Here is a 12,705-nt window from a genome sequence, read left to right on the forward strand (position 1 = left end):
AGAGAGGGCAGACAGCAATGCAAAAATTAGTGGGAAGACGGAGGTTTGGGAAGCTTTTAAAACCCTATGGAGAGCAACTAGAAGAATAATTAGGAGGGAAAAGATGAAATATGAAAGCAAGCTAGCAAACAATACCAAAGTAGATAGTAAAAGCTTTTTTGAGAATGTACAAAATGAGAGATGAGAGTGGATATAGGACTACTAGAAAATGAGGCTGAAGAAATAATAATGGGGGACAAGGAGGTGGCAGATGAGCTAAATGAGTATTTTACATCAGTTTTCACTGTGGAAGACAGTAGCTGTGTGCCAGATGCTGAAGGGTGTGAGGGATGAGAAGTGAGTGCAGTTATTATTACAAGGGAGAAGGTGCTCAAAAAGCTGAAAGACCTAAGGGTACATAAGTCACCTGGATCAGGTGAGCTGCACCCTAGGTTTCTGAAAGAGGTAGTGGCTGAGATTGTGGAGGCATTAGCAATGATCTTTCAAAAATCATTGGACTCTGGCATGGTGTCAGAAGACTGTTTAGACCCCTGGCAAGCCTCAGCCTTGCTCAGTTCACTTTCGTCTAGGGGGAGCAGCCTTCGGCCCGGCCAAACTGGGTAATCAGGTTTGTGTGGATACTGTGTGATGTGCCCCACCCCGCCAAATAACAGTCAATGCACCATATGCGATTAAATGATTACACTTTATAGATATTACTGGAACTATGTAATTAATAGAGATAAATTATAAAAAGAAAGTAAAAGGCCCCAAACTTATCAAAGTTAAACCACTTCATGCACAACAGTTGGAGCTCAAGTAACGGGGTCCTCTTTCCACCATTCAATCCCCTCTGACCACCTCGACCCGCCGCCTGGGACCAGCCACAGTGGTCGACCAGATACTCCACACGAGTCTGTCTTCATCTCCTCTCCTCGCCGAAGACCCTGGGTCTCGGACTCCCGCTCGGGGTCCGTCCCGTCGGCCAGCTTACAGCATCGCGTCCACTCTCTCTGTCCCCATCGGCATTCTGCCCCAAAGCCCACACATCACAATAGCTTACAGACACACAGGAAAGAATAACATCTATCCCAATTGGTTGGCAATTGAATACAACTCTCTTTATAACCCAAACAAGCTTCTAGAGAGAGAACTTTCTCAGCAGTTAACATAACAAAGAACCCATTTTGATTAGCCTACACAGTAACATAAAAGAAGAAGCCCCTTACAACTGGAAAATGACAAATGTCATTCCACTCTTTAAGAAAGGAAGAAGGCAGCAGGAAGGAAATTATAGACCAGTTAGTCTGACCTTAGTGGTTGGGAAGATATTGGAATCAGTTGTTAAGAATGAGGTTATGCAGTACATAGAGACACAGGACAAGATAGGACAAAGTCAGTGTGGTTTCCTTAAGGGAAAATCTTGCCTGACGAACCTGTTGGAATTCCTTGAGGTGATTACACATTGGATAGGTAAAGAGGATGTAGTGGATGCTGTATATTTAGATTTTCAGAAGCCCTTTGACAAGGTGCCACACATGAGGCTGCTTACCAAGTTAAGAGCCCATGGTATGGTTAGAGCATTGGCTGACTGGTAGAAGGCAGCGAGTGGGAAAAAAGCATCTTTTCTTGTTGGCTGCCAGTGACTAGTGGTGTTCTGCAGGGGGTGGTGTTGGGACCACTTCTTTTTATGCTGTATATCAAAGATTTAGATGATGGAATAGATGGCTTTGTTGCCAAATTTACAGATGATACGAAGATTAGTGGTAGAAATAAATGTGCAGACTATTTTCTATACAGGAAGAAAATCCAAAAATCTGAGATGCAAAGGGACTTGGGAGTCCTTGTGCAAACACTCTAAAGGTTAACTTTCAAGTAGAGTTAGTGGTGAAGAAGGCAAATGCAATGTTAGCATTCATTGCAAGGGGTCTAGAATACAAGAGTGGGTATGTGATGCTGAGGCCTTATAAGGCACTGGTGAGGCCCCACCTTGAGTATTGTAACAGTTTTGGGCTCCTCGTTTAAGAAAAGATGTGCTGGCATTGGTGAGGATTCAGAGGAGCTCACAAGGATGATTCTGGGAATGAAAGGGTTATCATAACGAAGAACGTTTGATAGTTCTGGGTCTGTACTCACTGGAATTTAGAAGGATGAGGGGGATCTCACTGAAACCTTTTGACTATTGAAAGTCCTAGAAACAGTAGATGTGGAAAGGATGTTTCCCTTGATGGGGAGTCTAGGACAAGAGGGCACAGCCTCAGGATAGACGGGTGTCCATTTAAAACAGATGCAGAGAAATGTCTTTAGCCAGAGGGGGTTAATTTGTGGAATTTATTACCACAGGCAGTTGTGGAGATCAGGTTGTTGGGTGTATTCAAGGCAGAGCTTGATAGGTTTTTGATTGGACACGGTATCGAAGGTTACGGGAAGAAGGCCGGGGAGTGGGGCTGAGGAGGGGGAAAAAGGATCAGCCATGAGCAGACTCGATGGGCCAAATGGCCTAATTCTGCTCCTACACCTTATCATGAGGAAACGCTGGAGGTGGATTGGGCACGTGATGGCGGAGGAAATGTGGGAAACCAAAGGCAACTTGGCTCTCTACCCTAGAGGCAGAAGTGAGGACCCTGAACCACACAATAGAGAAGGTGGCCAAGGACAGACAGAGATTCTTCATTATTGCCCTAAATGCAGTGTAACAGGCAGTAACTAACACACTGAGTAAGACTTTTGAACTGTACTGTATTTATTGTCTTTTATTATTATTATCATTGCATCCTTTATCTTTTCTGGTTTTGTATGCTGCGTTGAATATGGAATAATAATTATTTAAAACAATATACTACCTTTAGATCCTTTATAATTTTTGAACGTTGTTTCTTGTTGCATGTCGTGCCGACACTCCATAGTGAATTCTTAATAAATGTAAATATATATGGTGAGTAAAGTTGATTCTTGTTCCTTGGTTGGCGTGGGGCGGCTGAGCTGATGTGTCCGTCTGTTCCCCACAGACCAGCATCATCAGCATGGTGTACAGCCAGTCGGAGATCCTGCAGAAGGAGGTGTACCTCTTCGAGCGCATCGACTCCACCAACAGGGAGACCATGAAACATCTGAAGGCCATCTGCTTCCTGCGGCCCACCAGGGTAAGGCACGCCTGATTCTTTACCTCTTCCACCCCCACAACCTCTACTAGGAATGTGATAGAGTAAATCTCTGATAATATGGCAAGCTCAGAGTGTTAGAGACAGGGTGGCTGATTTCAAATCAAAGTGAGTTCATTCAGTGGCCAGTTTATTAGGTACACCGGTACACCTGCTCAATAACGCAAATATCTAATCAGACAATCATGTGGCAAGAAAGAGTGCAAACTTGATCAAGAGGTTCAGTTGTTGTTCAGCCAAAACATTAGAATGGGGAAGAAATGTGACTTTGACTGTGGAATGATTGTTGGTGCCAGACTGGGTGGTTTGAACATCTCAGAAACTGCTGATCTCCTGGGATTTTCACACACAACAGTCTCTAGAGTTTACAGAGAATGTACGGAAAACAAAAACCATCCAGTGAACGATGGTTCTGTTGGCGAAAATTACTTGTTAATGAGAGAGGTTCAAGCTGACAGGAAGGTGACACTAATTTAAGTAACCACACTTTGCAAAAGCTGTGTGCAGAATGCACAGTACATTGCACCTTGAATTGGATGGACTACAGTAGCAAAGACCATGAACGTACACTCAGAGGCCGCTTTGTCAGGTAGCTCCTGTGCATAATGGAGGCCACTGTGAGTATACGTCACCATAGGCTACTTTGAGATTAATTTTCTTGCAGACATTTACAGGAAAGTAAAGAAATACAGTAGAATTTATGGAAGTCTATACATAATAGTGATAGCGATCTCCCGAGTCGGGTGTGCTGTTGCTCTCAGGGGTTGTCTGTTGGAGGCTGTAGAGGCTGATCCGGGATCCACATATTGTGATGCAGTGTGGACAAGGGCAAATGGTGGCTGTGGTTTGTGGTCGGGTCACTTGGTTGTTCACTATACATAAACAGGTTCCTTGTCATAGCTGGTGGGGGGTGGGAGTTGTAGTGGGGATGAGCTCCAACTAACTGTTAAATACTCCGAATAGTGTGCATCTCAACTGGACTCTTGACAACCAAATCCAGTTAACATTTCAGTTCAACACAAACCAGATGGGCCGAAGAGCCTGTTCCTGTGCTGTAGTGCTCTATGACTAAGAGATTCTGGGGATGTTGGAAATCTTGAGTGTTATATCCTGGTTTAAGACCATGCTTTATTTAATTATTTATTAAATGTTGATTAAATTTATTAAATGTTGGGCATTTTATTTTAAATTTTGCAAAAAGATATTTGATTATTATATAATAAAGTATTCCTTTAATTACATAATGCACTTGCTAATATACAGTTTCAATATGGTATTTTGTTTTGCTGACTAAAATAAAAATTCAATTGGTTAAGTGCGAGTCGTTGAATTAGCCAGTAGAATTTGTCTTAAGATTTTGTTCAATAAGATGCCCAGGAAAAGAACGGGTAGCCATTTGCTAGAGAGAGCGCAGGAATTTCAGAAAAGAATGGAGACAGACAATGAAGCACTAGTAAAAAGCTCACCGAACCCAGTTTGGAAGGATGGATACTGATTGTCCGAAATCTTCATGCTGACTATGGACTCACGGAGAATGTGCAGATAACCTCCAGTTAGCAATTAGCATATGACATTTGAGATAGTTCGACTTTTTCCTTGAATGTTGTGTGGATATTTTGTTTTGCTTGGACTGCTTCTTCAGCGCAGAACTGTTTCGGTGCCGTGAGTAAACCAAGAGAAGGAAACTGGATTGATTATGTGACCTTGAGCTCCAACGATTGTGTGCACAATTTAGACTGATATATACACATGGTTCTTTTCTGTAAAACACAAAATAATCTGCAGATGCTGGGGTCAAAGCAACACTCACAACACGCTGGAGGAACTCAGCAGGTCGGGCAGCATCTGTGGGAAAGATCGGTCGATGTTTCGGGCTGAAAGCCTTCATCAGGACTGAAGAGGGAAGGGGCAGAGGCCCTATAAAGAAGGTGGGGGGAGGGTGGGAAGGAGAAGGCTGGTAGGTTCCAGGTGAAAAACCAGTAAGGGGTGAGATAAAGGGGTGGGGGAAGGGAGGCTGGGAGGAGATAGGCAGGAAAGGTGAAGAAAGAATAGGAGAAAACACAATGGGTAGTAGAAGGAGGCGGAACCAAGAGGGAGGTGATAGGCAGCTGGGGGAGGGGGCAGAGTGAAATAGGGATAGAGGAAGGGAGGGGGAGGGAATTACCGGAAGTTGGAGAATTCTATGTTCATACCAAGGGGCTGGAGACTACCTAGACGGTATATGAGGTGTTGCTCCTCCAACCTGAGTTTAGCCTCATCATGGCAGTAGAGGAGGCCATGTATGGACATATCTGAGTGGGAGTGGATGGCTACTGGGAGAAGAGAGCGGAGGGCAGTGCGTTCAGAGGGAGTGAGGTTGGAACAGGAGAGAGGAGCGGTGAAGTTGAGACGGTTGATGTCTCGGCGACAGTTGGAGATAAAAAGATTGAGTGCAGGAGAAGGCCCAGGCGGGGTGTCCAGGAGGAGGAGGAGGGTTGAAGACAGGAGAAGGGTCCTTTTCTGTATTTTGTTTCTTATAGTTTAAAATATTTTGTCAATACAATTTTCATCCAAGTTTATGCTGGTGTGAGCTGAATTATTCTTTCCTGGCAAACAGTAAATTTCCATGGGTGTGTCAGTGCTTATTCAGCTAATTGTCTTATTTTCTCATGGAAGAAACAAACAAATATAAACCTCCTGTCCCATGATCCTCTCATCTCCCTTTTGTCTATCACCTGTCCAGCTCTTGGCTCCATCCCTCCCCCTCCTGTCTTCTCCTATCATTTTGGATCTCCCCCTCCCCCTCCAACTTTCAAATCTCTTTCTAACTCTTCCTTCAGTTAGTCCTGACGAAGGGTCTCGGCCCAAAATGTCGACTGCACCTCTTCCTAGAGATGCCGCCTGGCCTGCTGCGTTCACCAGCAACTTTGATGTGTGTTGCTGATACTTTTATGTTTTTGTGTTTACCCGTCTCGTATTTGCCCTAGACCTGGAAAAGGCCTTTTCATCGTTATTCCCATACATTGTAAAGTTATGTTGCTGTTAGTTTGTACTCACAGTAATAGCTAACTCATTACGTGCCTACAGTCAATGGGTGACATGAGCAACACATGTAATGCTGGAAAAACTCAGCATTCAGGTAGCATTTATGGAGGGAAATAAACAGTCAGCTTTTTGTGCCGAGACCATACGTTAGGACTGGAAAAGAGAGGCAGAAGGCAGCGTAAGAAAGTGGGGGAGGGGAAGGAGGACAAGCTGGCAGTGATAGGTGAGATAGACCAGTTGATGGGGGGAGGTGGATGGCTGGGGGGTGCTTAGTAAGTAAGATGCTGGGACGTGATAGGTGGAGGTGGGAAGAGGGTGAAGAAGAAGGAATCTGGTTGGAGAGGACACTGGATGGCGGGAGAAAGGGAAGGAGGAGGAGAACCAGAGGGAGGTGATGGACAGGTGAGGAGAGGAGAAGGTATGAGGGGAACTAGAATGGGGAATGGAAAAAGAGAGATGGGAGATGGGGAGAGATAACAGGAGTTTGGAGAAATTGATGTTCATGTCATCAGGTTGGAGGCTGTGAGGTGTTGCTCCTCCAACCAGAGTCTGGCCTCATGGTGGCAGTAAAGGAGGCCATGGGCTGGCATGGCAGCATGGGAATGGAAAGCCAGATTGACATAGGTTGTTACTGGGAAATGCTGCCTTTTGTGGTAGGTGGAAAGAAGGTATCAGGATGTCCTGTACCCAGTGGTTGGTTTCACTGGCCGCGAAATCTCAGTTGGAAGTTAATTTGTTTGTAGGTTTTATTCTGGAGGGCTGGTTTGCATTTTAGTTAATCCATAATTATATTGTCCATAACGTCATAAATCATGAATGACCCCAAAATGGGAGCTGGGCTCAGGGTGGGACGGGGGGGAAGGGTGGTGAGGGAACGATGTCTGGAGTCCCGCCTTTCCCTAACCAGCCTTCTCTCCCTCCCCCTCCCCTAGGTGAACGTGGAACTGCTGATGAAGGAGTTACGCAGACCTAAATATGGCCAGTTCTTCATCTGTGAGTCTTCAACCGTCGGCTCTGAGCTCCTAGTGTGTGCAAGAACCAGGGCTTCTGTTGGTCTGACCTAATGCAGGGCAAGAACCAGGGCTCCTATTGGTCCTCACCCAGTGTAGGGCAAGAGTCAGTGCTCCCATTGGTCCTGACCTAGTGTGGAGCAAGAATCAGTGCCCTCATTGGTCCTGACCTAGTGTGGGGGCAAGAGTCAGTGCTCCCATTGGTCCTGACCTAGTGTGGGGCAAGAGCCAGGCCTACTATTGGTCCTGACCCAGTGTAGGGCAAGAGCCAGGGCTCTCATTGGTCCTGACCTAGTGTGGGGCAAACACCAGGGTCCCATTGTTCTTGACACAATTGGTGCATGCCTGCTTGGATTCCCACCTAAACTAGTCCCATTTGCCCATATTCACTCAATAACACTCAAGATTGTTTAAACATAGAAACATAGAAAACCTACAGCACAATACAGACCCTTCGACCCACAATGCTGTGCCGAACATGTACTTACTTTAGAAATTACCTCGGGTTGCCCATAGCCCTCTATTTTTGTAAGCTCCATGTATCTATTCAGGACTCTCTTAAAAGACCCTATCGTATCCGTCTCCACCACTGTCACCGGCAGCCCATTCCACGCACTCACCACTCTCTGTGTTTTAAAAAAAAATTACCCCTGACATCTCCTCTGTATCTACTTCCAAACACCTTAAAATTCTGCCCTCTTGTGTTAGCCATTTCAGCCCTGGGAAAAAGCCTCTGACTATTCACATAATCAATGCCTCTCATCATCTTGTACACCTCTATCAGGTCCCCACTCATCCTCTGTCGCTCCAAGGAGAAAAGGCCGAGTTCGCTCAACCTATTCTCATAAGGCATGCTCCCCAAACCAGGCAACATCCTTGTAAATCTCCTCTGCACCCTTTCTATAGTTTCCACATCCTTCCTGTAGTGAGGTGACCAGAAGTGGGGTCTGACCAGGGTCCTACATAGCTGTAACCTTATCTCTCGACTCTTAAACTCAACCACACGGTTGATGAAGGCCAATGCACCGTACGCCTTCTTAACCACAGAAGTTGTGTATTTAGCATGTATCCCTTGAAACCTTTCCTATCTGTGTACCTGTCCGAGTTCCTTTTAAATATTGTTAATGTACCTGGCTCAATCATTTCCTCTGGCAACTCATTCCATGTATTGACCACCCTCTGGGTGAAGAGGTTGCCTCTCAGGTTCCTATTAAATCTCTCCCCCCTCACCTTAAACATGTACCCTCCAGCTCACGATTCTCCAACCCTGGAAAAGAGATTGTGTGTGTTCATCCTATCTACGCCAACCCCCCGTCCCACATGATTATATACACCTCTACAAGGTCACCCCTCATTCTTCTGTACTCCAGTGAATAAAGTCCCAGCGTGCTTAACCTTTCTCCATAACCCAGCCTCTCGAGTCCCGACAACAACCTCGTAAATCTTCGCTGCGCTCTTTCCAGCTTAGTGGTATCTCCTCTGAGGCTGGTTGTCATCCATCTGTCTCGAAGGACAATGGGTGATGGTGATCATCATCCCAACCTGGACGGAGGGTATGGAGATCCTGAGATGCCCAGTTGTTAAGATCCCCCTCTCGGCCTCTCCTGTGTTGTCCAAAGGAAAGCTTATGAAGCAATACGCTTGGCACCAGCTTGGCTGCAGGAGCTGCCGGAAGGGCATTCAATGACGTCCAGCCTCCTGAGTGGCCCCACTCCGGACTTGCTGTCTGGGTTTACTCCCATAGCCTTCGTCTCCCCTGAGGCTGCTTATGAGGCAGTGGGGCTATTTACCCACAGCTGGGGATCTGGTTCACGAGCACCAGGGCGTGTCCACACACCGGTGGGGCTGCCTGCTGTGCGTGCAGGGGCCAGGCCTCCTCCCCGTCCTCTGTAGTTCAGCCTGAGTCCGAAAGGAGTTGAATTTCCGTGTGCTGCCAGTGAAGAGGCACTACGTGAGGCTTGCAGTTGGAGAAGCAGTGTACCGGCAGAGAGAGACTTGCACCTTCAGCTCTCCTTTTCGTGAGACTGCTAGCCAGTGGCGGAAGCTGAAAGTGAGAACGACAAGCGCTAACCACTACACTACCACACTAGTTGTGTTGCAGCAACTATTTTGACATCATGGTACTTCTCTATGATTGGGTGACCAGAACTGAACACAATATCACAAATGTGGATAACCACTGAAACATTACATCCCAACTTCTGTACCCAGTGCCCGGACTGATGAAGGCCTGTGTAGCAAATGCCACCTTCTCCCAGTCTATGTGCAACACCATACCCAGGGAAGTACATACTTGTACTCCTGGGTCCCTCTGTCCTACGCCACTCCAGGGGACCCCACCGTTCACTGTGGAGATCCTCCCCTCTTGTGTTTTCCTAAAACGCCATGCCGCCGTGCATTTGTCTGAATTAGGCTGCACTTGCTCTTTGTCCAGCAGAAGGGCTTGGCCAGGGGTGGAGTGGGTGGGGTAATGTTATAGTGTCTCTCGTCGTCTCTCTTCAGCCGCAGGGCTGCTCTGCTCTCACCGTCCCTTCCCTTACAGACTTCAGTAACGTGATCAGCAAGGCCGACATCAAGGATTTGGCAGAAGCAGACGAGAACGAGGTGGTCTCCGAAGTCCAGGTGAGTGCTGATTGGCCCTGGCTTAACCAATGGGGTTTGAGGAGGAGCCTGGGATGCCCTTGGAACCCTGTAGCTGGGGCAGGGGTGGATCTCCCACTCTCCCTGGAATTAGGGAGGGTCACCTATGACTCCAGTGGATCACTGAGTTACTTTTAACCCTGGAGATGCCGTTCAGCCCACTGAATCCTTACTAGCTCCTCAGGGAGAAGTCACCTCTTAATTCCCTGCCCCCCCCCCACCACGTCCGGTAATCTACTCTCCACCTCCATCAACTTCCACACCCCTTTCCCCATCCACACAGTAAGGGGAACAATTTACAGCAACCCACCCATTTCCCTCAGAAGTTGTTGGAACCTGGGAGGACTCCCAGGGTGTCAAAGGAAGAACGTGCTAACTCCACGCAGGCTGATGCACGGTGCCGGCCGTCGGAACTGAACTGAAAGCTACGGGGCAGCTGCACTGACTGCTGCACCATTGCTTGATCGGATACAGGTGCACGTCGAGTGCCCTTCAGCCTGGTGACGTGGGCCGCTTAAGTGTCCAGTGAACACTTTGCTGCTTCCAAACTCGTTCTGTCTGGGGCTCACACCTCTCCCTCTTGCTCTTTCAGGAGTTTTATGGAGATTTTATCGCTGTCAGCCCTCACGTGTTTTCCTTCAACCTCACTGGCTGCTCTGAGGTAAGAAGTCAGTGGAATAGTGTGGAGGGAATTTCACTCTGTGTCTGACCCCATGAGTGTGTAAATGGGACGGTGTGGAGGGAGCTTCAGTCTGTGTCTGACCCTGGGAGTGTGTGATGGGACAGTGTAGAGGGAGCTTCACTCTGTGTCTGACCCCAGGAGTGTGTGATGGGACAGTGTAGAGGGAGCTTCACTCTGTGTCTGACCCCAGGAGTGTGTGATGGGACGGTGTAGAGGGAGCTTCACTCTGTGTCTGACCCCAGGAGTGTGTGATGGGACGGTGTAGAGGGAGCTTCACTCTGTGTCTGACCCTGGGAGTGTGTGATGGGACAGTGTAGAGGGAGCTTCACTCTGTGTCTGACCCCAGGAGTGTGTGATGGGACAGTGTAGAGGGAGTTTCACTCTGTGTCTGACCCCGGGAGTGTGTGATGGGACGGTGTAGAGGGAGCTTCACTCTGTGTCTGACCCCGGGAGTGTGTGATGGGACAGTGTAGAGGGAGCTTCACTCTGTGTCTGACCCCGGGAGTGTGTGATGGGACAGTGTAGAGGGAGTTTCACTCTGTGTCTGACCCTGGGAGTGAGTGATGGGACAGTGTGGAGTGAGTTTCACTCTGTGTCTGACCCCGGGAGTGAGTGATGGGACGGTGTGGAGTGAGTTTCACTCTGTGTCTGACCCCGGGAGTGTGTGATGGGACGGTGTGGAGGGAGTTTCACTCTGTGTCTGACCCCAGGACTGTGTGATGGGACGGTGTAGAGGGAGTTTCACTCTGTGTCTGACCCTGGGAGTGAGTGATGGGACAGTGTGGAGGGAGTTTCACTCTGTGTCTGACCCCGGGAGTGACTGATGGGACAGCGTGGAGGGAGCTTCACTCTGTGTCTGACCCCGGGAGTGTGTGATGGGACGGTGTAGAGGGAGTTTCACTCTGTGTCTGACCCCGGGAGTGTGTGATGGGACAGTGTGGAGGGAGTTTCACTCTGTGTCTGACCCTGGGAGTGTGTGATGGGACGGTGTAGAGGGAGCTTCATTCTGTGTCTGACCCTGGGAGTGTGTGATGGGACAGTGTAGAGGGAGCTTCACTCTGTGTCTGACCCCGGGAGTGTGTGATGGGACAGTGTGGAGGGAGTTTCACTCTGTGTCTGACCCTGGGAGTGTGTGATGGGACGGTGTAGAGGGAGCTTCATTCTGTGTCTGACCCTGGGAGTGTGTGATGGGACAGTGTAGAGGGAGCTTCACTCTGTGTCTGACCCTGGGAGTGACTGATGGGACAGCGTGGAGGGAACTTCACTCTGTGTCTGACCCCAGGACTGTGTGATGGGACGGTGTGGTGGTTGTGTGTACCACTGATCTGTGCGCTGTTCTGATGTATTTGTGTTTGGAGGATTGAAGCATTGGTGTCCTCGCACACAGGGATGGAACTGGAACTTCCCGGCCATGGTCCGGAGCACGGAGGGACTGACGGCTGTTCTCCTGTCCCTGAAGAAATGCCCCATGATCCGTTACCAGGCTTCCTCAGACATGGCCAAGCGGTTGGCAGCCTCCGTCAAGGTAAGAGCAGTGCCGTATGGTGGCTTCCCCTCCCCGTCTCCGAACTCACGGTCCACCCATCGACCACGATTACCATTTCCGGCAAACTTGCTCTCCGCTCCACACTGATAAACACAGTACTGTGCAAAATTCTAGCTCTGTATCTCAGACCATGTGGGTTTCCTGCAGGCATCTGGTTTCCTCCCGCAGTCCAAAGGCGTAGGTTAATTGGTCATTGCAAATTATCCTGTGATTAGGCTGGGGTTAAATCGGGTGCTGGTGGGTGACATGGGACAGTGGACCTGTTCCACTCTGTATCTCGATTTTAAATGAAAACTTGCCGTCCGTCCCCGGTTGTCCTGAGCTGGGTGGATCAGTGGGTCCAGAGCAGCCAGTGTTGGCTCAGGGTTTGTACCCCAGCTCATCAACTTCACGTTCACGTCGAAACTAATTAACTGTGAAACTAATCCCTTCTGCCTACCTGTGCTCCCTACCCTTCTGTACATTCTCATGCTTATCCAAGAGCCTCTGTGGTATCTGCCTCCACCACCAACCCAGGCACTGCATTCCAGGCACTCACCGTTCTCTGTGTTTTAAAAAAAATTTCCCCTGCGTATCTCGAACTTATCCCCTCTCATCCTTCTGCATTCCTCTCTGGTATTAGATATTTCCAGTGAAAGAAAGATACAGGTGTCTCCTCTATAC

At 48.3% G+C, this 12,705-nt stretch overlaps 1 protein-coding gene across 1 annotated transcript in view; it reads left to right on the forward strand.

Moving 5' to 3' along the window:
• The window catches only part of vps45 (vacuolar protein sorting 45 homolog), a 47,736-nt gene that overhangs the window by 6,316 nt on the left and 28,715 nt on the right, over positions 1-12,705 (forward strand). The window contains exons 2-6 of the mRNA XM_072282754.1: positions 2,988-3,122; positions 7,097-7,157; positions 9,717-9,796; positions 10,407-10,475; positions 11,884-12,021. Of these exons, the coding sequence (XP_072138855.1) occupies positions 2,988-3,122; positions 7,097-7,157; positions 9,717-9,796; positions 10,407-10,475; positions 11,884-12,021 (483 nt within the window). The remainder of the gene's footprint in view (positions 1-2,987; positions 3,123-7,096; positions 7,158-9,716; positions 9,797-10,406; positions 10,476-11,883; positions 12,022-12,705) is intronic.

The sequence above is a fragment of the Mobula birostris genome, chromosome 2, assembly GCF_030028105.1.
Source record: "Mobula birostris isolate sMobBir1 chromosome 2, sMobBir1.hap1, whole genome shotgun sequence".
NCBI classification, from domain to species: Eukaryota; Metazoa; Chordata; class Chondrichthyes; order Myliobatiformes; family Myliobatidae; genus Mobula; species Mobula birostris.